The following is a 24,632-nucleotide window of genomic DNA, read 5'->3' as shown; positions in this document are numbered from 1 at the left end:
CCCCCCCCTCCACATTCATTATTTCTTAATGCTCTTTCAGTCTTTTCCTCTTGCTTTCATACCTCTACCTACCTCTCTCCATCACTTTCCTCTGTCCTGCATGAGTCACAGGTCTTTGGTTGACTGACTCACAGGTGTTTGAGATCAGTACAAGTGCTTTTAGAGCTCCAATATAATGCATTGAGTGATGCTGTAGTGATGGAGAAGAATAAGAATAAAAGGTCACATTTTATTGTAACCATTTGTTCTCCCATCGTATAATCACTTTAGCTACCCCACTCTCAAATACCCGGCATGGTTCATTTGTTATCGACAGAAGCCCTGGCTAATAGAGCTATGCTGCTGCCAGTCTCTCATCAGATTTGATGTTATTATTTTTTCAGAGTTGGATTATATGCTAGTAACAGTTTTAATAAGGATGCTACAGGGCAAAATACTTTCATGTAATGCCACTTTATATCTCACTTAAACTCTTTACTGCTGCACTTTGTTTATTTTAATCCTTCAATAGAGAGACATCAGAATTAGGAAGACTTCTAATTTTCCCTAGACACAATATATATTTTTTAAGATGTTATTTTAAAAAGAACTTTAATTAATTAAATTTAAATTAATGGAATTTTATTTCAAATTACATGTAATTAAATTTACTTACAAATACTTAAAGGTGTACACAGTAGAATGGGAGGTAACAAGTCGTATTATACTTTAAGTTAATTTAAGTTGTCTGTAAATAAATGTAAGTATTTACATGTTACTAAGTTTATTTAATAACCTTCGGCATATTGCAGGAAAGGACACATAAATTATTTTGTAGGTAATTTCATGAAAGTCCATAAGTAAGTAACTATGTAATTTCTTGGTAACTTTGTGGCAAAATGAATAGTATTTTCCCAGTTTACATTGCAAGTGCACTGTACTTTTTGGAGTGTGTGCTGTGGACAGTAGTGGCTAAACTTTCCCTAACTTCCAGGTATTTTACAGGGAAAGAGACACTGTGCACTTGTTTGAACAGTTTAAAACAGTGATTTTTAAAGGGTGCTGTCATTATAAGGTCACACAGGTTTGCAGATTTTAATGGCATTTATTTATTTATTTTTAAGTTGGTAAAGGGGATAACATTTCTTATCATATTTATGTTGGTAAAATAAAAATAAAGCTTGAATAATAGAATACCCAACATACTTATTGACATAATGAATATTAAATAAAGATGTGAAAAAAGCAATATTAATCCACTCCATAATACGTGCGCTCCAAAAATTACAACACATTTTCAACATTACCATGAAATTAAACACTACTCAAAAGAAATTATTAACGCAACATTTTATTTGCTTACAGTATAATTATTTTGCTCATTAAGCCCTTTTTCTAATCTGCCTACCTTCAAAGTAGTTGTAGGTAAATATATAAATATTGTAATTTCAAATAAAATAATTTAAATTCCATTTAATTACAGGGGAATTATGTCTTTAGTCAAAGCCATTTATTCGTTTTTTGTTTTGGGTTTTTTTTGTTTTTGTTTTTTTTTGTTTTTTAAATAAATGTGGAAAAAAATCCTGTGATCATGTTAAACAAGTCAAGCTGTGAACTAACAGTGTGATGTAATTTTCCCTCCATTGTAAGGGCCATATTGAAAATATACACAGTTAAAAGAGTGAAAACTGCTAAACCGCTAACAGCAGATGGGTCTTTGATGTTAACACGTTTGCATGCCCTGACACCTACGCATGTACACGCTACCTGCTTTCCTTCTCCTTGTTGATTTCAGCACAAATGCCAGGAAGGAAATGGAGACAATTTTATTTACTCTGGGTTTTTTTTTTTTTTTATTAATACCTGTATTGAACTAAAAACATGCTCTCTGTTGATGGGCAGGGTGTGGTTGACCTTCAAGTTAGATTAGAGAAGCTGTGACAACGTGGGCACGCTGGGTTGATGCGCTGATGGTGATCTCCTTTTTGGCACAGATGATATGTCTGCTAAAATATGTTGAATTATGTAGTAACATTTAATTATTTCTAATTCACTCTTTCTCATACGAGGGACTTTTCTCTTCTGCACTTGAGGCAGATAAAGGCCCCGTCCCTATTTGTAGAAAAATGGCGCTAGAATTCCTGTGAGTATTCCCAGGATGCACTTGCCAGCCTTGCAGAATAATAGCTTGTGTTCATTCTCAAAGGCAATTCTGTCTAGAAAACAATGCTTCTTCTCTTACCCCAGGGCCCACCTTTCCATGTTGCAAACATGGGAGATGAGGTGTCAACGATATGATGGTTAGGTTAATTGAACACCCCATGTCACCCATGAAGATAGGGTGCCTCTGAGGTATGTTTAGAAAGATGTGGGTGGCACAGGTATCGCTAATTAGACAAAGCTATTAATCCTGGTGTCAGCATGTATGTTGACGCATGTCAGCGGGGAAGTGTGTGTGGGATGAGAGCTCCCATTTCTACAGCTACTCTTGTCAGCTGGCAATTATCACCTGTGATTGAGCACATTTGGTTATGAAGAGGTTGAGACGAGGACAGGTGGCCAGCGTGCAGCCACAGAGCTCTGTAGACCGTTTAGAGAACTGTTTCACTCTCAGACATTTTAAAAATAGTTTTTTAAAACTTTCGCCAGTATGCAATAATTTCCTGATTTTTTCCCCTGCACAGACCTCTTTTCTTCCTTTCTTAGCCACATATTCCTTTTGTGTCTCACACTGTGTTTTCTGTGGCTTTGGACAGCAGATTTAAAATAGCAGTCTCCCCTCATCCTCCCCATCTTTCCTTGCTTGTCATGGCTGCTCAGCTGAGTTCCTGACATACCAGAGAGAGCAAGTATCCTCAGATGGCCATTCCAGGGACTTAATGAAAGGAGGAAGGAAGGAGGGGGGAGGAGGTGTAGGGAAAAAACGCAATCACACTACTCCTTGATTGAAATGAGGTTTTATTTACACCTTTGATGCAGGTTAGAGGCATTCGGTATTTCACAGGTGACTCGACAACCCGATAAGAAGTCACAAAATTCTATAAAAACTATAAAAATCATTTTAAAATGGCCTGTAAGGACACTAAAGTGTATCAATAATAAGAAACTAAACAAAAGAAATAAAGAAATTATACATTTCTGCTTTTATAGCTTTACCCTAAACTTCTCCATTTCAACATCACAACAACAAATGAAAGAGAGATAGCTTTGTTGCAGTTTGTTGCTTTTAAATCTGACTAGTCTAAAATGGCAAAGAGTTCAAGCTTTTCATGGGACATATTGTTTTCATTTAAAGTAAAATAATCTGATGTCTGAATAAAACACAGACTCTAAATTGGCCCAGTTCTTGGCCTGGAGTTTTATTTATTTATTTTTTTTTATCTGTTCTTTTCTTCTCCCATTTTTATTTCTCTTCTTTCTTTTAATTTCTCTGCCTGGTCTCTTCCTGTCCGTTGTAGTGTGGCCGTCACCCGCTCCAAAGACGTACCCTCTTTCGGCCCCCCTATCCCAGAGGGTGTGACGTTCCCCAAGTCATCGGTGTTCCGGGACTTCCTGCTGGCCAAGGTCATCAATGCGGAAAATGCTGCCCACAAATCACACAAGTTCCGAGCCATGGCCACCCGAACGCGGCAGGAGTATCTGCGCGACCTGGCTGAGCGGCACACCACCAACACCCCGATTGACCCCTCTGGGAAGTTCCCTTTCATCTCGCTTGCCCACAAAAAGAAAGAGAAGACCCGGCCATATGAAGGAGCAGAGCTGCGCAGTCTTGGGGCGGTGACTTGGCCAGTCCATGCTGAGGATCATGGGAGTGGAGGAGAAATGGAGGCCCTGCTGGCCATTTCCAACGACTTTTTAATCCTGTTGGACCAGGAGGCCAAGGCTGTGGTGTTTAACTGTGCCACTAAGGATGTGATTGGCTGGACGCTTAGCAGCCCCGCGTCTTTGAAGATTTTCTACGAGCGGGGTGAAAGCGTGTCTCTGAGGAGTATCAGTAATAATACAGAAGACTTCAAAGAGGTGGTCAAACGTCTAGAGGTTAGAACACACACAAAATACAATACACATAAGAATGGTGCTTGTTGGTATAAACAACAGTCGATGGAGGGAGTTGCAGTCTGTGTTCTGGATTTTATTGAAATTAAAAATAACTTTTATTTTCATGAGTGACCTGGCCAAGAAGGAAGCCGACATCATTATTATTATAAATGATAGCTGAAAATATAATTAGGTTTTCAACCTTCCTCTCAGTGGTAATGAACAAGTATTTGTTTGTTACCCTTTCACAATGAGTCATCCATTAACAATTTTTTCCGTCTTCTGCCCTCTGCTCTCATGCCCAAGAGCTACGTATTCTAAATTAAATTAGGTTAATTGGTTTATGCGCCAAGAAAAACTGCGATTTGTTTTTCGAACGTCAAGACAAATATTGTTGTGTCCCTTTTGGACGACACCGCTCATGCTTGCAATGTTAACCGCGCTCTTTGTGTTTGTTGGAAGTCCTGAAGATGGCAGAATTATTTATTCATATTAATAGTAGAACTGTACTGAGAAACCAAACCAATGGAAAAAACGCCGCTGGCTGCCATTGATCAGTTACCTGGCCCACTCACAGTCTCGCTTACTATTCAGTGTCGGCTGTCAGTCTGCCAGAATGACAACATTTCTGCATCCACATGCCAAAGCTGCTGTCTCATTACTGGTCTCTGCTTATTGAGGGAGTTTCAGAAACACCACTGGACAACATACTCCTTAATGGCTCATACACCTACACATACAGTGAAGTGATGCTAGTTCGTCCTTAGCTGTTTCCATGGAAACTGGTCGGAGGAAAAAAAGGTGTTTTCTTATGTAATCATCAATGCTTTAGAATACATTCATTTCCTCAGCCTCTCTCTGCCTTAAAACTGTGTGTGTGTTTGCATGCGAACATATGTGATGTGTTTCTGTAGCCTGGGTTGAATTTGACATCTTTCATTTGCACACATGCATACAAACATATTTGAACACTTGCACTTCGTTACTTGGCTCGGGACTCAGAAGCTGATCACATGTTGCATTTTATGCATCTGGCTTTAATCTTCAATCGCTTGGACTACCTCAGTGCCAGACCGTGGAAGGGAAGTGGCCTCGGGCCAGCTGCTTTTTGGAGCCCATCTCTTCTACTCTCCCTCTCTTTGTCTCCCTCTCTCTTTCTCCTATCCCCCTATTTTTTCTTCTCCTTGTTTTCTATTTTTCCTTCCCCCCCCCCCTTTTTTTTTTTTTCTTGTGCTTGCTTCCTCTCCCACACACACGTTCAGAAACATCAGAGGGCAAAATAACAATTCCTGTCAGGTGCCAGTCTGCATCATGATTTATTCACACTTTCTTGGGAAGTTTGACTTCTGCAGAGATTTTTGCTAATACGCTGTTCAGATAGAGAACTGAGAGGCACCCTGAAGCCACCAGGCACATCAGCAGAAGGGCTGTGACTGACCACAACAGGATAAGTTTGTTGGGAATAAGGATTAGTATTACCACATATTTTATCAACTTATTAGTTGACCTTTAGAGTATTATGGGATCCAAATTCTTGTATTTTCACTTTTCCGTAACTGATTTTAGTTCTTCACCGCCAAATGAAAACAGTGACCCAGAAGTTTACCCAGTTGTTCTCATACAGCAGGAGACAAACCTGCTTTTATTCTTGTTGTTTAACAAGTTTGTATATATGAATGCTTGTTTTTATTCATGCAAATAAACATCCTAAGGATCACGCAGGTTGTTTAAAACTGCTTCTTAAGTGGAAGTCCATTATTCGAGTATTTCAAATATCCTGCAAAGTTTTTTCCAAATAATGACTTATTTATGTTGAACCAAAATACACCCCGGGGGATGTTTGGTTCTTTGCTTTAGCTTCTGTCCTCCAGTCGTCCCTGTCCTTTAATGGCTCACATCTACTTTGTGCATCTCTCTGCCCTTCTCTATATCCAGTTCCTGACTAAAGGCTGTGAGACATCAGAGATGACGCTTCGTCGAAATGGCCTGGGACAGCTCGGCTTCCACGTGAACTACGAAGGCATTGTAGCTGAGGTACTTGTCCATTCACAATGAAAATGTGTGTCTGAGAACTGTGAAGCGCATTCGGGGAGAACACTTGCTTATGCGCGGTTTGAGAAGCTCCTAATTTGTAGGCGTAAAATGTTTGCTGGTGATGAAGCAGCCCCAGGGAGATGATTTGCATCCCAACATAGCAACTTGTTGTTGTCATGCAACAGATGTTTGCACACATTTCCTTTCTCAGACAACTTGAGATTCAAATACACCTTTATTTTTAGTGACAATGAGTATTTTACCAAAGCGATGTTGTATAATTTAATAGTTTAATGTACACAGATGTGCTTGTCCAGCAGTATGAAACGCCAAGTTGTTCAGTTTTTATGCTTTATTTAAAAAATAAATTCTTTAGCGCGATATATACGCTGTAATATACTGTGTAACCCGACGTGCACCTCCCCAAAAATCTAACTACACATGGAATTGATACAGCCCACAACTACTGTGACTGGCCTGTTCAGCATCGATTCCTCTTGTGCATTTCTGCTTACTTCTCCGATGCAGTTTTTGTTTTATGAGTGAAATAATAGCAATCATCACCTCGTAATCATAGCATCAATATAATGATTCAGAAATAACAGCAATTTCCTGGAATGAGATTTCTGAAACTATTGGGATGGATATGAGGGAGTGTGCAAGAGAGAGAGAAAAAAAGTGGGTACCCACAAAAGGAAAAAATCCCAGCATTCTATTTTTCTTTTCTGTCAGCTAAGACTGCATATAAAACACTGAGACATGAGCACACAGGCATAAATGCGGGCAACAATATCAAAGGATCTGCAAAGATTCCCCTGCAGGAGGTCAAAATCAGGGATTACTGAAGATGAAGAAAATATTCTGGCATTTTTACTTTTTGTAACTTTATTTTTAGGTGGAGCCATACGGCTACGCTTGGCAGGCAGGACTGCGGCAGGGAAGTCGTTTGGTGGAAATCTGCAAGGTTGCTGTTGCAACTCTGACCCACGAGCAGATGATTGACCTCTTGCGGACTTCGGTGACAGTGCGCGTTGTTATCATCCCGCCACATGATGACGCCACTCCACGCAGGTAAGTGGAAAAGAAAATTATGTGTGTGTCATAGACTTTTCATAGAAGTTGCATGTAGCCACTTTGATGTCACATGTTGGTTTGTGTCCAAACTTGAAACCTTGAGTTTGGTGTTTTGGCCCTCAAATTTTGTGTCTTTGGAGCCAGAGGTGAACAATATTATTGTCCTAAGTCCTGAATGTTATGCAAACCCTTTTCAATATGGGTTATGCAATATGCAAGCCCTTCTTCCACACAGACACATGTGAACTAAACTTCTTTTCTTTCCCTCCACAGGGGCTGTTCAGAGCTCTATCGGGTGCCTGTGTCAGAGTACAAGGGCAGCAGCAGCGACAGCGGTTCCTTTGAGTACAAATTCCCCTTCCGCAGCAACAATAACAAGTGGCAGAGGACATCAAGCAGCCCTCAGCAATCGCTGACTGCCTCGCCACAGCCCCACACACCCAACCGAGCCATCAGCCTCGGTAGCTCAGTGGGAAAGACGCTGTCAGCCGAGAGGCTGGAGAGGGGTGGTGTCATCCCGCGGAGCGTTAGCAGCGATGGACGACCTCTAGACACCAAGAGGTTAGAGCTTGTTGGCTCTTTAAGTATGTATGATTGAAAAACCGTATTATGTTGAAGGAGACTGGGAAAGGTTTGCTAAAGAGAGAGCAAACTGGAAAATATGTGCTGCGAAAGCCAGAATCCTCCAGCTGTTTAACTGATCAGTTGTATTACAGTCCATATTTTCCTGGGTAATAGGTTTTATTTATTTATTTTTTAACCTTTGCTGAAAATAAAACATTTTTACGTATAATGAGCGCTTCTGCGCTTCAGAAGTAGACTTTTTTTCCCCCATATTGATTGTTTGGGACAAAATAAAAATCCATCGAAATTTTCCTGAACTTTGAAAATTGAACTTTTATAGTCTTTTGGCTTAAAAAACCAAAAACCTTCATGTTTTCATGAGCAGATAAATTCTTACTGTTTCTCTGTCCTACACCAGGATGTCTCCAGGCAGTGAGAGCTATAGCCTGGCCTCATCTTTGGCGCTAGGCCGTTCCCCTCATAACCGCAGCTCTCCCAGCAACCTGTCCTGTTCCAGCGACGCCTCTGGGAGCTCTGCTCACTGGAGACAGAAGTCCATGCCTGAGCAGTAAGGAAGAATATGTGGTTATGATGCGATTTATGGATAGTGACTGCATATTTTATGTACAAAAACCCCCAGTTTCTTCTCACTACAAAGTTTTATGCTGCCTTTAGGGATTTGTGATTTCATTCATCAATGATAGAAAGTCCACTGCGCTCTGTGTACTCTGACATATGGTCAGGTATTTATCGCTTCTCTTCTGTAGATGTCATAAAATATGTCTTAAACCAACAAAAAGCAACAGGTTGATATACCGTTTTAAACAGACGTTTAAGACTCATTTACATTTAAGAAGCTGATTTATGTATTTATGCATCGTTGTGACATAAATTATTTAAATTTTTTATATATGTGTGTATATATTTTTTGCTATATACAAAAAAGTTGGCTTGAAGTATAATCTTTTTACAACCGTAACAGCATATGGCATTACTGTAGGAGAGTGAGATGCTAGCATTTAGGTCTTTGTCTCTGTTAATGCTCTGTTTTTCTATCATTCCTTCCCCTGTATTTTTAATCAGTAAAAACACAGTTAAGTAACTTTAAAAAGGGGGGTTTAATTTGGTGCATGTGCACTCGTTTCCTAGATTTGCAAGCAATCGCCACTCTCCGATGTCTGGGGAGAGACGAGAGGTGGCTGGAGAGAGTGGGTCAGGTGGAAAGTCCTCTTCCAGTTGGTCCAGGATGGATGAAGGGGGAGGAGCCGAACGCGGGTCAACAGGTATGTTGGGATTAAGTGCGCTGTAAAGTCTTGGCAAATTGTGGCGTATTTTAATACTATCAGTAGTGTAAACATAAAACGCAGCATAAATGTGAGCCTGTGGACGTGTTTTTATAGACATCAGGGCAGTTGGCTTTTCAGTTTTGAGGGCGGAGGAGGAGACAGCACTGGAAAGAAATCATCCATATTTATCTGTGGTGGTTAATTTCTTTGAAATGACAGGTATCTTGAAGAGTGTGTGAGTGGTGTTTGTGTGTGTGTGCGCCTCCTCATCTACCTCGTCTGCCGGTGACATTTTTTCTTCTTCTTTGCAGCAGCAGCTTTTTCATAGAGATAAAAACTCTGACAGCAGCCACAGCGCTTCCCTTCCACTCCCCCCTCACTCCACTCCTCTTCCACCTCCTTCGCCTCTGCAAGCTGTGAATTATATTGCCTTCACTGAGAAGGTCTTAATGTCTCTGCAAACAAAATGGTGGAAACGTAATGAGACAAATGGCGAAGGAAGGGGAGAATTATTGAATAGGGATCAGAAAGGTGTTCAAACGGTGACATTGGGTACAATAAGTGGCTTTTTGTTTGTCATTTTCCTTTCTGTTCTATACGACTTAATAAGAAGAGAAAAGGGAGAAATTCCTTTCTTTCCTGTCAACACAGTTGGCCACCCTAGTCACTGTGCGCCTTTCCTTCCCTCCCTCCCTTCAGTCTGTTCCTCATTCTCCACTGCTGCTTGTTTTTGCCTCCCATTCAAACTTCTTTTTATTATGTTGTACATTCCCTTTCATTTAATTGAAAGTATTCTCCCATGCACTGTTTTTGGGACCTTTCTTTTATTAAAGCTCTGAATCCCACAAAGGCTTCCAACCCCCCCCGCTGCTCCTTTGATTCCCAGCAGGATGTTGCTTTCGTTGATTGTTGACCAGCCTAGTTTCAGTCATGTTCTCAACCTGTCCCTGACCGCCACAATCACAGTTAAAGGCTTTAGTCTTTCATTTTGTGGTTGTTCATAGCACTTATGTCGTTACTGGTCAGGGTGGAACAATGTAAACTGGTCCAGTGCAGCCAGAGTCAGCCAAGTGTCTGGCCCTGCACTGTACAGTCTGCTCTCTCTGTGGTTTAGAGATCTGTCCTTTTCCTCTTCCTTCCATTTTCACCCTTTGACCTGCCAGTCTTCAGCAACGATTATGTGGTCATGTTATGTCCAGAAATAACACGAGTCACGCAGCGGGCAGAATGCATACTTTTTTTTGTTATGCACACACACAAACAGGACATTTGCTTACCCTTTAGCTTCAAAAGGGCTTTCCACCAGAGTAATTACATGGTTAATTCATGGAGAAATTGCCATTTGTCATGACTTTTCATTTAGCTTAAAAGGGTAACTCTTCAGAAAGTAAACAATACACAAATACCCACATATGCTTGTATATAAACACGTGCACTCCTGAAAAGCAGGCATGCACACGTGCTTACATCCTTTATTAGTGGAGAGCCCCGTGGGCTGTGGTGCAACTTTGCAGATTTTTGTGCGACTGAATCTACATTTCTAGATTCATTCCAGCAGATGTTATGATATCTCTCTTTACTCCCTCTGTCATGATGCTGTGGTCATTAGCAGCCTTCTCTGTAGGTCTTGTTGCATAACATCCACAGGATTATACAATAGTCCCAATTATACCCCAAGTTTTGCTTCGGGACACATACACACGTTTTCTCACGCGGCACAGCTTGCCCAGAACAAACAAAGCCAGCAGGGACCATCTGGGGACAAATTTGTGTTTGATGTGCTTGGCTTTTGCTGACAAGTGATGTGGGTTTTTGTTCATGGACATGGCAAAAGCAAAATAAAATCCGTGTCAGTGTCGTGAACCTCTCGGAAGCGCAACTGCTGTAGTAGTAAAATATATGCAAATGAACATAACTTCTGTGTGTATTCATCAACGATGTTTGTGCCACAGGGTTTGCTCTCATGTGTTTGTCACCAACCCCAGCTGTGTGTAATGGTCTATTTATTGCAGAGGCGCCAGTCTCGAAGTCTGGTCAAGGATACTCGGGAGCTCCTCGTATCCAGAGGCAAGAGCAAGTCATCCACCTGTCCCCGAAGAAGGGCAGCCAGGTCAGGCTTTACATGGTTTTTGACATGATGGTGATGTAACATGAACATTTAGGCTTTTTTGTATAACCAGAATATTTTATCATTTTCCCTGTACTCATCCCTATTATCTGTCGTTATGCAGTCGGATGGCCCTTACTCTGGTCACTCCAGTAGTAACACACTATCCAGCACTACTTCCAGTGGGGGCCACAGCGACAGCGACAAATGGTATGATATGGGGACTGGTGGGGGCTCCAGTGGTGACCAGGGTGATCCAGAACCCAATGGCCTGGGAGGAGGTGGTTACCTCCAGGGCGCCTCGGCCGACAGCGGCATCGACAGCGGCTCTTTTGGAGCCTCTCACCACGCCCACCCCCACTCTCACCACGGCAGCACCACCTCGCTGCTGGCTCCCAGTGGAGGCAGAGACAGCAGGGAGAGGTCAGCGTCCCCATGGCACAGTCCAACCGAGGGAGGCCGCAGGATGCTCGAGAGGTCGCCTGCTGCTGCCGAGTCCCCTGGCCCTCCAGGAGAGAGAAGCATGGATGGAACAGGTCGAAGTCCACCTACTCACCTCCTTGTTAGAGACAGCAGCACCTACAGCCTGAGTGACACTGGATCTCACTCAAGGTGGGTGTGGGTGTAAAACCTAAAGCTTCACTATTAAACTTGTCCTCTAAGGCAGGGAGTGCAGGCTTAAGGGTGGAAGTTTCCAGAAAAATGTTGTGATATGATTAAGACTCCTGACAGAAGAAAAATGTTTTAGCTTCTTCTTAGAAAACGCTGGATGGTTAAAGCTTTTGTAAAACACTGAAGAAAAACAGATTTGAGAAGAGATCCCACTTTTGATTCAATTGCATACAGCTAATGATCACAAACACTGTAATCCATTTGTTGTTTCTCACCTTGAAGCCTAAGAATTGCACCTAGAACGTAACGTGATGACATGATCATACCTGAGGTTGAGGTAAACTGCTTCTAGAAGCAGATGGCGAATGCATCATCATACTGTTTTCAAATAAACACATTTCACTAAGAAGTAATTGTTTGAAAGACCTGAATTAAATCTATTAAAGTAGAGAGTTTGACAGCAAAGTCCAACAATGGTAGGAAGTAGACCCAAACCCAAGATGCTGGTGGTGGTGGTGATGAAGCATTTGGAGATTTAGGTGATGATCTCTGATCTGAAATGTTTAGGAGGTGGGTTTGATGAATGAGAGCGTGAAATGATAATTCAGAAGAAAATGATTGGGTCAGAGTGACAATGACACAATTGAGTTTGACAGCTTGGGAAAGCAGAAGTGATGTAATGAATAGACTGAGTAAATATAAATCTACATGATTAAACCTGCATTAACTGTATTTGTGCAGCTCACTCAGCTTTACCACTTTTGTCCTGTCACTCTTACCTTGATAGGATAAGCAACTGATCCCTTAGCCACAATACACTAAAAAAAACTCAAGTTGTTTAACATTGATTGACAATGAATAACATAAATTGGTTCATTCAAAATATGTTTCATCTCACAGCTATAACTAATCGAGCTTCAGTTATGCATTGAGATCTGGCCTCATCCATTTCATAATTTATTATCTCAGTATTTGCCTGATTGCTGCAGTCATTGTAGTGCATGAGATAACAGAAATAATCTTTTAAATGTGATACAAGCACTGAAGTTTGTGTGTTAGTCCCTCTGTTTGCCAATTTCCATCTTAGGAATCAGCTGATTAACTACAGAATTTCAACCACCGGATCGTTTTTGGTGGTTTACCAGTTAACCTGATAAGCAACTTTAGACTGGTTCAAACCTAGAACCTTTTTTACCCTCACCTAACATGCTCAAGTACTTTTATACTGCAAACTGCATCCACAGACACGTTTTTAAACGTGAAGCCAACCTTAAAGAGTAATTTTAACTCCCTCTACACATGCCAAGTTTTTTTTTTTAAGTTAAGCTAATGTGAAGATCTGAAGGAACTCCAGTGACCTGCTCTTCTCATTTGAAGAGTCTTAAATCACCAGTAATGATAGTTACACCTCATGACTTCGGTATCATGTGTCCAGCATTAAAACTACATTTGTATTCTGTCACAGTGATGGAGGGCAAAAGAAAAGGGGGGGCAGAATGAGCTTGCCAAGATTGGCTTGACAGCAGGTGATACTTTCATATAGTTTTCCATTTATAACTGAATAATATATGCCCTACCTCAAAATTCCTTGATAAAAGATGTCTCACTGCTGAATTTTGTATTACTGCTTGACCTAAGACCAAGCTTGACTTCTTAAAACATAAAAACATTAAGATTCTTGCCTAAATAATGCACAGATCTGGGTTTAAAAGAAAAAGCCTGTCTTTGCTTTAAGATGTATTTTTGTTGTTGTTGTTTTTTAGTGAGGATTATGATGCAACTTGTGTACATATGTTTCATTACTATTTCCACATCCTGTTTGTTTCCTCTGTCCATCAGTGCTCGCCACTCGGGCCACAGCTCTCCCAGAGAGGAGTCGTCCTCTTCGGCAACCTCCCCTTCATCTCAGTCCTCAGTGTCCCCTGGGCCCAAGAGCTTCTACCCGCGCCAAGGAGCTCAGTCCAAGTACCTGATTGGTTGGAGGAAGCCCGGCTCCACCATCAATTCTGTCGACTTTGGAGACACGCGCAAGTAAGGATGAAAGGACTATACAGAAAGTAGAAAACAACAAAAGTCTTGAATTGTTATTCAAACTGTGTATTTGAGATATGAAAAGTTACATAAATTATTAAAGTTATATGTTATCAATAATTCCTCTAGAGGTTTTTGAGCTTTAAATGCCTCTGTAAAAGAGAGTTGGATGTTTTTGTGTCAGCTCAGTGTTAACTTTCACAAGAAGTTATTGATCCTGGTGAGTTTTTTTTTTTTTTCAGGCTGTTGGTTAATAATGAAGAAATGGAACAAATTAACAGGTGAAAGATGTTCCGGTCAGATTTTTCTAAATTTGGCAAATCCTTCAGATGGTTCATTGGGCATAGTACAGTGCATTAAAACTCACTTTATTCCCAACCACATTAGTGTCTAATGAACGATGCCTAATGTTGCCACTGTGGCTGTCTTTTTCCCCTTGCATTACTGCATTTATACTCATCGTTTCAAATTGAACTTTCCTCTGATTTATAGCAGTGCTTTCATTTGGCAGACTGCTTTTAATCCTACTACAACTAGTACTACTACAATTTTTACATTAATGGTTTTCATGTAATATCATGTGTACTACTTGATTACCCCCTTGTGGCTCAAGAGAGTATTGCATTAAATGCTATAATGCAGACCCTGAATGTGATTTTTTTTTTTTTTTTTTTTTCCCATTGAAAGGCTACATATCTTTATTTTCTGTGTCATTATATAAAACATTATCAGTGCAACATAATTTTCTCACAACCGCCTTTTTACTGACTGTGTGTGTGTGCGCGTGTGTGTTTGTGTCTTAGGAAATCTCCAGGAGAAAGTGGAGTAGACGTGGCTCCAACCCCGGCAGCCAGGCCATCTCTGAGAGACATGCACTCGCCCCAGACTCACGCAAAGTCTACAATGGAGGAAGATGTGAAGAGGCACAGTGCTCCAGACAGTCCCCCGCCACCACGAAAACATAAAGAAAAGGTATGTCTGCCATTAAGACCAAAAGCAGCTACTATAAAAGTTTGCACAGCTTTCAGAGAATTTGTCAGGTGAGTGGAGTGAATTCACTTGGAAAGCTCAATTTGCAGTCTTTGCTTGTTCCGTCCACCTTCGCAGCCACTTCAGCTTTTCGCAGGCAGTGGTACAATTGTAAAAGCAAAGGTCAAATATCAAACATAAAAATCGGGTGTTAATGCTCGTCTGCTTGTAGCTAGAATAGGTCATTCACCTGCACATCGTTGGGGGAAAAAAATGTATTTGATGTGTGGCGAATGTTTTTTGGCAGCAGATCAAACAGGAGAGAGGCTGTAGCTGATGTAGACCAGCACTGCAGCCCCTGGTCTCACACAGGTGTCAGAGCAGACTCTGTGCAGTAGTAAATGTGATCATTAAAGTAACACCTGCTCACTTTCACCCTGCGCAGCATAGCCAGAAGTCGCCACCAGAGCAGCCTCTCAGCCGCCGTCGCTCGCTCCATCGCACTCTATCAGATGAGAGCATTTATCGTGGCCAGCGCCTTCCCTCCCTGAGCGACACCATTCCTGAACCGGCTCTCGCCGCTGACGTTCTCTTCAGCTGCTCCACCCTTCCACGTTCGCCCACCACTCGTGGCGTGCCCCTTAGACGGCCTTCCTATAAGCTGGGAGTCAAACTGCATGGTAAGCTTGAGTAGAAGGCTGGCAGCTCGCTTTATATACTGAAGACATAATTTGTTGCTGATAGTTGTTACTGTTATTCAATGGGAAATAACCAAATGCATTAGAAAATAATTAGCAGGTAAATAAGGGTGCTTTGAATAAATGCAACGCAGCTCATTATGTTTTCTGCAGAACTAAGAGGTGCTTATATTTGCCAAGGACATATTTGGTTACCATATCTCTTAATATTATGTGAAAATGACAGCGAAGGCTAAACCTAAATTATTTTATTTTTTTCCTACTGTCCCCTCTTTTCAATAAAAATGCTCAAAAGTGTGGAAAAATCACTTTTCAAAACTTAATTTAACAGGTGACCTTTCGGCATCTGACACATCATTGGTGGATTTGGTGGAGCGTCATCGTGGACCTCTCCCTCAGGAGCTCATGCCCCTCCCTTCTTCAGACAGAGACAGTCCCCTCGAATGGACACACCTGGTGGACGTGGCCAATACCTTTGAGAATGAGCGAAACACACATTATGGTATAGTTCTCCTGCTTTTACTAGTAGTTAAAGCAAACGCTTGGTATTCTTTGCCCTCACGTTTCTGTCTTCTTTTAGTCCAGAGAAGTTTTGTTTTTGGTGACTCAAACCACCGGAGCAGCGGCACCTCCAGTCCACAGCAGTCTCACATAGAGCTGAAGCCTGTTCCACTGTCACGGCCCTCGTCTAGGTACACACAACACACACGCTGTAGTCTGTGTTAAATGTTCACATGGAAGATATGTGCAGCGAACACACATCACCTCAGGACTGCAGACAAAAGATAAAATTACTGTCCTATTTTCCTTCATGAAAAACAAGTTCACAAAGCAAATGAGCTAAAGCCATCCAGCTGCACAGAATGAGAAATTACAAGATCCAGAGGTGCTGAGCAGGTTAACGGAGTACTGCCTACCTGTAATGTTGCATATACTATGTGACAAAGTTGGTTTGGTTTGGGAATTAGACTTTTTAAAATGAAATTGATTAACTATCAGTGCAACAAAAAGAAGTTTCACGTCTAACCAGATAATACAAGAAGCAGATGGTGTGTGTACATATATAGATTATTAACTGAATTCAGTATCCAGTAGAACTGGAATATACAGGGTAAACAAGAGTTTGTTGCTAATAAAATTCCACTTCAAAGATGTATGCAGTGTTTACTCAGGTTGACTTTCTTCTCTTGCCGCAGTGAGGGACATATAGGGCTGGAGAGGAAAGTGACTAAGCTGGAGGCCATGGTGAAGATGCTTCAGGAGGACCTGAAGAAGGTGAGACAGAACCTAAAACATGACACACAGTTTGAATAAATATATACAGTCCTGCGAGAAGAGAAGAAAAAAAAAAAAAGAAAGAAAGAAGGCGGCCCAACATTAGGGCTGTGCAATATGACCAAAATCTCATATCCCGATATAAGAATTCTATCGTCCGATAACGATATAAATCACAAAAATGTAACATTTGGTGTTACCGTCATTGTTGCTAACGACAACGCATAAAAACAGGCGCTTGTCCGTCCATAGTGTGGTTATATTACATATAAGAGAAAGAGAGAACTTTAAGAAATTAATATAGCCACTACAGTGACCATCAAAACGGTGAAAAAATATTGCCGTAAACAGTTTATTTTGCGACACCACGAAACAAACGATAGACGTTTTTATATCTTCATCCGATATATATCGTTATAACAGCCCTACCCAACATGTCCCATTTTATTCTAATCTGTCTAAAGGACATTGTTCCAGGAGTGAAGGCTTTCATTTGGGAACCCTTCCAAACAGCCATAGATGTTGAGTCTTCTTCTAATTGTGCTGTCATGAACTTTATCATTTAACATGCTAATTGAGGCCTGTAGCTCCAGGGTTTTTCTCTGAGCGTTACTCGGTCTGACCTTGAGGTGAATTTGCTGGGACGTTCAGTTCTGGGAAGATTGGCAGCTGTTTTGAATGTTTGCATTTGTGCATAATCTTTCTCACTGTCGAGTGACGGTCTTCAAATTGTTTGCAAATGGCATTGATGGGCAGTAAGAAGCGCTTCTCTAAGATCATTGCTGATGTCTTATCAGTGAAATGTTTGAACGCTCCAACCCAGCAAACTGTCAAAAATCTGCTTTTCTAGAAGAATTTATAGAGATGCTCAAACTGATGATCAGCCAATCAGATTTAGCAGCACCTGGTGACACATTATCCTCTTACTGTAAGGATAAACTAGTTTTTTCACATGACTGCATTGAGTCCTGTGCAAACTTTTGCTCGGTGCTGCGCTAAAAGAATCATTTTTGGTTCCCCTCTTATTTTGAAGTGTGAATGAAAGACACAGACTTCAGTTGCCTTTGTATACAGTGGAACGTGGAGCGGGTGGTGTAAATAAATATTTTGTTTTCAAAAGAATATACAAAGTCAGCAGTTGAGCGTTTCTATTGTTCTCTTGGGTCCACTCTGCTGCTTGTTGTTGTTGCTAACTGCTGACTCAAGTTTCACTGCGGCCACTAAAATGATAACGTTTAAATCACCTGGAAAAAGTTTCCCATGTTTCCTGTTCACTCGTCCAGTGTTTTATAGTTCATGTCCATATTTCAGTTACTGCTGTTTTTGCACACCACACAGGTCAGAACCTTATTCACACCAAATACTAACCATAAAGTCATGATTTGTACTTTTAATGCTTCGTGTTTGGTAGTGAGGTTGAAGCGGCTGAGAGTTACGAGTATGGTGAAATACATCAAACGCCAGAGTGTAAGCAAATAGCAAAGAAGCAGCAGAATACAAGACACCTCTGCCCATAGGCTGAAAATATGGCTTTTCCCCTAAAGTTAGCCGTAAGGTTATTGATGATATGAATAAATCATAGTCCTGTAACTTTCGACTTTATGGAATATAGTATATTAACTTAAACATCACAGCAAAAAGCGACAAACTCTGATAGTCCTGTTAGGATAGGTAGGATAAAAGGTAGGATACCTTTTGCCCTATGAGAGCTCGCTCCAGCCTCCCACCATGCTTAATTGGAAAAGCAGTGAAGAAAAAGGATGGACTATCACTAATCACCCCCTTCTCCAGTGGTACAGTCCACTCAGGCTTTAGAAACCACGAGTCAGGTGGTTGAATCACCTTATAGCTCCCTCACCATCCCCTCTTTGAGCCTGACCTTTTGTAACAGGGAAAAGTTTTCACTCAGAAAACTGCTGCGGTTTGCGATTCACGTGTAACGCAATTCTTGGGAAACTTTCAGCTGTCTTGTGAAATGTTGCAAAGCTTTTCTACATTTCTTACTTTTAACATGACAGGAAATCAGTTTGACACCAAGAAAGCTAATACGTACCTCTCTCACCCCAGCAGCAATCGACTGCAGCTGACTGACAGCAGCTCGCTCCAGTTTTATTGTTTCCTTCAGTGTGTTCTTTACCTTCCTAGACTGAGACTCAATATTTATGTTCATGCACCCAACTCGGAGTTTATTTCGTTGTGCTGTCTTCGGGTTTAAAATGTCAGCTGATAATATCTGTTTACAAAATCACAAACTTCTATCTAGCTGCGACTCGCTGTCTGCAGGCCCGAGATTTAGTTTACATAAACACAGCAGAGATTGAATTGATTGCTTAAGAAAAACTTTGTCCACTGTTAATTGCTTAATAACGGGTTAATGAAAACGAGTAATTTAACCCCACCTTTCTCCACTTTCCGCAGGAGCGGGAAGAAAAGGTGAGGCTTCAGGCTCAGATCAAGAGACTCTGGGAGGACAACCAGAGACTGCAGGAGGAGTCCCAGACCTCTGCTGCCAAGCTCAAGAAGTTCACCGAGTGGGTCTTCAACACCATCGACATGAACTGACTCCCACCTCCACGTTTTAACCTACACACATGCACACAAATGCAAACATGAGCGCACACACACGCACACACACTCTGGATAAAGAGGCAGAGGAGGATCGACACTCACGAGGAAACGGGAGATTGTTGTTGTTGGACTTGAATTATCCTGATGCTGAATACGTCAACCATCTTCCATTGGCTTCAGCCATCAGTGGGTAATGCCGTCGACCAGTCTCGGTCTCTCCTCGCAGACCCTCTGTTAAACTTAGGAAGATGACACTCAAGAAAATGGGTGTCATTCTCACCTATGAGAGCTGTTGAATTTGTCTTTCTCTCGTGTGACAAAATCTCTTTTCTTAAATTGCCCACAAGGAGAAAGCACTTCACACCCTCCACCTTCTAAAGAAGTCGACTTTGCCTCTTGCGGTTGTTCCAGCGGTGCACGCAAAGAAGCTCCGCCTCCTATCTGTAGATTTTGTTCCACGTGGATGTGCTTCTCTTTTTAGGACATTTATTCTTGTTTTTTTTTTTTTTTTTTTAAATATTTTTTCCCAGCAAGTCTTTTTAAATGATGCCCAGCTGCTCTAAAAGGGGACTCGAGTCCTTTATGCCAAATCTCAGCTGCCACAGGATGGGTGGGGTGGCGTTACAGAGACACCACGGTGATCTGAATGAAAGTCTCTTAAAAATGGTCCCGCAAAGTCAAGACGGGTACGCCATCAATCTGCCGGTCCAGCTACTGGAACACAAACGACCGCATGCAAACACACATACAGAAACGATCATCTGAAACCACAAGAGCAGAGGACACGTGAGAGGTTTTCACTTCGTTCACACCTGCGTGCCCTCCCCTCGAAGGCTCAAACCACCGGACGGTCGCTCTGGCTGTTCGACCGCAGCCACCCACACGGAAACAGGTCGCTCTGCTTCAGCACAGGAGGGATTTGTACAGTTTCTCTTTTTCTTTCTCTCTCTCGATCTCACTTTCTCTCTTTCGTGTCAGTCAAATCTGGATTACAACATCCTGACAGAGGGGGATATTTAAAAGCCATCGGCAAGCGATGCCACTTAAAAAACAAAAGAAAACAACAAAAAACCAAAAGAATACAAAAAAAACCCAGGACTGATCCGTAGTGCTTTGGTCCCTCCTAATTATATGTGTCTTAAAAGCAATAGGAAGAAGTCAGGACTCTCTTAAGAGACGCTTAAAGTGGGAAAAGATGATTTGGAGCTTACAAGGCTGCCGATTTGTGCTGCACAAGAGCCTTTATCCTTTCCCACTGAACTGTGAGGGGGGAAAAGGAAAGTGAGAACTCTAAACATCATCCCACTGTCTGCAGAGACAGCTGCTGATTAAAAGTGACAGAGACATTAATGAGATGGGAAAAGTGTTGTTTTTTCCTCCCCCAGGTTTATTTATTTCCTTGTATTATAATCCAATAAATACGTTGTTCTATTCGTATAGTACAACTGACATCAGTGTTTAGTTCCTCAAGACAAACGGTCACTAGCTATATTATTTAAATGGCTTTCTTTCTTAATTCTGGCTAAAGCCTGACTTGTATGGTTTTTATTCTGTATTCTGTTGTATTTTGTGGTGCCCAAGCCTGCTGTCGTGTTGCTTACAGTGCCCTCTAGTGGTGACCAGTGGAAATGTCATGATTTGTAAATGTGCTGCCAGTCACTCTGTATTTTTCTAACGCCTCTTCCGCAATCAGTCAGACATCAAACCGTGGAGGCCACACAAACAGGACAGGAGGAATAATCAGAAGCCAACCTTGAGAGACAATCACAGGTGTATTTTTGATAAAAAAGGAGCAGACCTAAGGTGTGTGTGTCTGTGTGTGAGTGTGTGTGGATGTTGTGTCTGCAGAGCATTTATAGTTTTCCTCAGGTTCAGTTTATGTCAGGAATGTGAGGAATCAACAGAAATTGCATATGTGGCTATCTGTTAGGAGGGGGCTACAGTATCAGCTGTACCTGTGTGTGTGTGTGTGTGTGTGTGTGTGTGTGTGTGTGTGTGTGTGTGTTGTCGTCGTGTGAATGTACATCAGTCAATCCAGCCGTGCCTACAGTCACTTATCTTGGTCATTTACTCCGAGGCAGAGCAGGGACATGCCTTTGAAACAGCACCTGGGGAACAGATAAAAGGGAAAGGCTCTTCTCCTTCATCCTGAAAGATAAGCACACCTGGTACAGTAACACGCACGCACTCACCAGATACGATTTTAATTTGAGTTCACACTCACAGTCGTCGACTCGGCTGAGAGGCTTCATCCTTTCATTTGCTCAAATGCTTATTTCTCCTCTTCAGTCAGTCAGGCCAGCCTCCCGACACAGTGACGAGTATTTGTGGAAGTCTGTCTGCGTGTGTGCCTTTGCATTCAATTACTTGAGCCACTGGCCCCTGTAATACAAGTGTGCCGGAAGACAGGTTTTTTTTTTTTTCTTCCCCCACATCACAAAGCTGCTTACAACACAAGCAAGAGTCACAGCTGGGTGTTTGACACGACAACAGGGGCGTTGAGGTCAAAGCCTAAGCGTGTCCATTTAAACTTGGCGAAAGCCTTAATTCCCCCTGCGCTAAAGTTTTTGACTCGCCCCAAGTAAATTTGCATCTCACATTGATGCAATTAGAAGCCCTGCAGCGCACGGCACAAATGATCTCCCAGTCTGAATGTAAAGAGAATATAAACGAGCCTAAAGAAATATGTTTACTATAACCGACATGCTCATTAAGCTCTGCAGTTTCGCAGAGACACGAGTGGACTGTTAGCAAAAGTTTTGGTTCTGTTTTAGGAATCTCCCGTCAGTCTGCGTGGACGACAGTTCCACCAGTAGATGGTCAACACCAGATTTGGTCTTTTCCCCCCCCCTTTTTTTTTTTTTTAAATTTAAGTTTTTCAAGCTGGCCCGTTGTGAAAACGAGTCATCCACTAATGTGAAATCCTTGAAATATTAATGAAAAAAGGTGAGTCCTCTTGGCGCAAATGGGCCCCTATCTGTAAAGTGTTGACTGTAAATTATATACCATGTACACTGGGTTTCTGTCCAAAACTATATCAATGATTAAAATGATTAAATTAACTAAAAGCAATGTTTATGTTTTATTGTAAAAGGAAAGTGGTCAAGGTTAATTTTTTTTTTTTTTGTATTTTAAATGAAGTATGGCCAAATGACAGAACGTGCAGTGCAGATGTTTTGCTTGCATCTTTAAAAGTGTGCATCAACTTGGATGTTAGATTCAGTTTATACTAAGTCAGAAACAAACGTAAGCCAGTCTGGGGTTTCACTCGTCTTTGTTACCTTGCAGTGAACGTGGGTTTTCTCTCCTCAGCGTTGTTTTTGCTGCTTCACTGAAGGATATCACAAATTTGAATGTTCAGATGTTCTTTTTCTTTTCTTTTCTTTTTTTTTTTTTTTTTGCAATATCTTATTTTTGAGATTCTTTGCACAACAATGTGTTTTACATTAAAGAAAAAAAGCATAGTGTTTACAGGTTTTGGATATAAAAAGGGTGAATTGATGGATTCCTGTGCAACCTTGTCTAGAATGTTGCTCTGTAGTTTTCCCTGCCAGTGCAGCTCCTGACAAACAGGTGCTTTATAACTTTATTCCTCAAGCATCACTGATCAGACGAGAGGAGGTCGTACGTTGTGTAAACTGTAGGGATGCTGGGTTTCAGTGATTGAAGCAGGGGAGGAAGGTTTCCCAGAGCTCGGAGACGCAGCCCTGCACTGCTGAGTCTTGATCTGTTTTTTTTGCTCCTGCTGGAAGAACAGAGGAAACGGTGAGGTGATCCGCTCTGACTGGAAACAAAGCACACTATTTTAAGAGGACCATACGTTTTAAACAATTGAAAATACTGTTTACATCCCAGATCCATTGTCTTTGTAAAATGTAAAGGTATGAATAAGACATTTGCAGTGATCACAGTATTAAGGTTTCTGAAATAAATAAATAAATGCTGTGTCGATTTTGTGGTGCTGTCAGTTTATTTGTGTATTGTAGATATTGGAATATCCTCACTTGCATTTATCAGTTATCATTTTCCTCACTGATGCATACAGCATACAGTACGATGAACTCTAGTCAGCACATATACACTCATGCCATCTTTCACCTGCATGTGAAAGATGTCTAATCAGTGCATTTAGATATGAAGCTTGTGTGTCATTTCGGTAAAGCTGGGTAATCATGGACCTGTGCTTTTCTGGGTGTTTGGCTGCTAGTCTATTCTTTAACTCACTTCCCCACACTTTAAAACTCGATGCTGACATCATTGGTCTAGTCTAGCTGTTTCTTTTCTTTCCCGTTCTCCCGGCTAGTCCTAAGTAAAGCCCCTCCCTCCTGCCCACCTTTGGGATGTGACGGAATCGCTTCAGACCATGTGGAAATATGTTGCAACTGTGTGATGTCACCTAAATTAGCAAGGCGTACTTAAGGAAGTGGCCTCTAAGTGTAATGTTGTTTCAGAAACCGGCAGTCCTTCACAAATTCAACAGCTATAGGTACATATATAACTAAGCATCTGACCAGACATCCCCCTTTAGCTCGAATAAATCAGCCTGACTTTTAACAGTTTGAGGGCAGATACCAAAGGAAGTTTGTCACTTTTAAAGCGATGACACTTACGCGACCACCTACTGCGGCGGCAGCAGCACATTCCCTCCAACGGATCAGCTGATCTCGGCGCCTTTTGTACCATTTCCCTCTACGTTTTTGGAAAATCAAACATGGTATTAGTTCAAGCAGGGCACAAAGTGCAGCTTAGTCCTTTTCATGCTCTTTGAATTAACATCCTCTTTTAACTGCAGGGGTTCTGTGTGTAATTAAGTTTAGCAAATTGCACAAGCCAGTCTTCCTGGGGTCCAACATTTAAAAACATACACCGACACATTTTAAAAGGGAATTACAGGCACTTTAATTAAAAGCACCACAAAAACAGTAATATGACAGTCTCATCTAAATTAAGTTCCACAGGTAGTCTGAATGTTTTGTTTATCACAAAAGAAGCGTGGCGCATATTTTACTGTAACAATCTGCATGAAGTGCAGACAACTTGCTTTTTAATTTATCATTAATAGTTCCTTCATGCTGCGTCCAATCAAATAAAACACCTGCAAAGTCTGAAGTTTACTTGTGACCAAAAAAAAAAGAATTTTCTGTGTTTCCTGTGAAGCTGCTGTCTGATTGTAGCTTGCAGTGAGCAACTAGAGTGAGGAGATGGTGAGAGGTCTGGGATTTGACCTGCAGTTGCCTCAGGCTCCTGTTGTTCCCCATCACTGATTCACCTGATTGCATTTTAACCGTTCTCACAGCCAGAGCCAGAAATTGCATCAACTGTGTTTTCTTTTTTTTCTCATTATGCTGTAGCCACTTCTGAAAGCAGTGAGAGGAAATCATAGTAATACAATTTAAG

The 24,632-nt window shown here is 41.5% G+C and overlaps 1 protein-coding gene across 3 annotated transcripts in view; it reads left to right on the top strand.

Moving 5' to 3' along the window:
• The window catches only part of sipa1l1 (signal-induced proliferation-associated 1 like 1), a 101,026-nt gene extending 79,306 nt beyond the window's left edge, over positions 1–21,720 (top strand). For all 3 annotated transcript variants that reach the window (XM_005938273.3, XM_005938272.3, XM_042222723.1), the window contains 15 exons: positions 3,438–4,017; positions 5,953–6,051; positions 6,947–7,122; positions 7,399–7,686; positions 8,108–8,257; positions 8,839–8,972; positions 10,988–11,085; positions 11,207–11,694; positions 13,534–13,725; positions 14,529–14,697; positions 15,140–15,374; positions 15,724–15,894; positions 15,973–16,084; positions 16,589–16,667; positions 19,086–21,720. In XM_005938273.3, coding sequence (XP_005938335.1) covers positions 3,438–4,017; positions 5,953–6,051; positions 6,947–7,122; positions 7,399–7,686; positions 8,108–8,257; positions 8,839–8,972; positions 10,988–11,085; positions 11,207–11,694; positions 13,534–13,725; positions 14,529–14,697; positions 15,140–15,374; positions 15,724–15,894; positions 15,973–16,084; positions 16,589–16,667; positions 19,086–19,229 — 3,115 coding nt within the window. In that variant the 3' untranslated portion in view covers positions 19,230–21,720. The remainder of the gene's footprint in view (positions 1–3,437; positions 4,018–5,952; positions 6,052–6,946; positions 7,123–7,398; positions 7,687–8,107; positions 8,258–8,838; positions 8,973–10,987; positions 11,086–11,206; positions 11,695–13,533; positions 13,726–14,528; positions 14,698–15,139; positions 15,375–15,723; positions 15,895–15,972; positions 16,085–16,588; positions 16,668–19,085) is intronic.
• The last annotated feature ends 2,912 nt before the right edge of the window (positions 21,721–24,632 follow it).

The sequence above is a fragment of the Haplochromis burtoni genome, unplaced genomic scaffold, assembly GCF_018398535.1.
Source record: "Haplochromis burtoni strain Fernald_Lab_line unplaced genomic scaffold, NCSU_Asbu1 Contig_92, whole genome shotgun sequence".
Classification (NCBI taxonomy): domain Eukaryota; kingdom Metazoa; phylum Chordata; class Actinopteri; order Cichliformes; family Cichlidae; genus Haplochromis; species Haplochromis burtoni.
The sequence above is the reverse complement of the archived record's forward strand: the minus strand, read 5'-3'. Positions and strand labels throughout refer to the sequence as shown.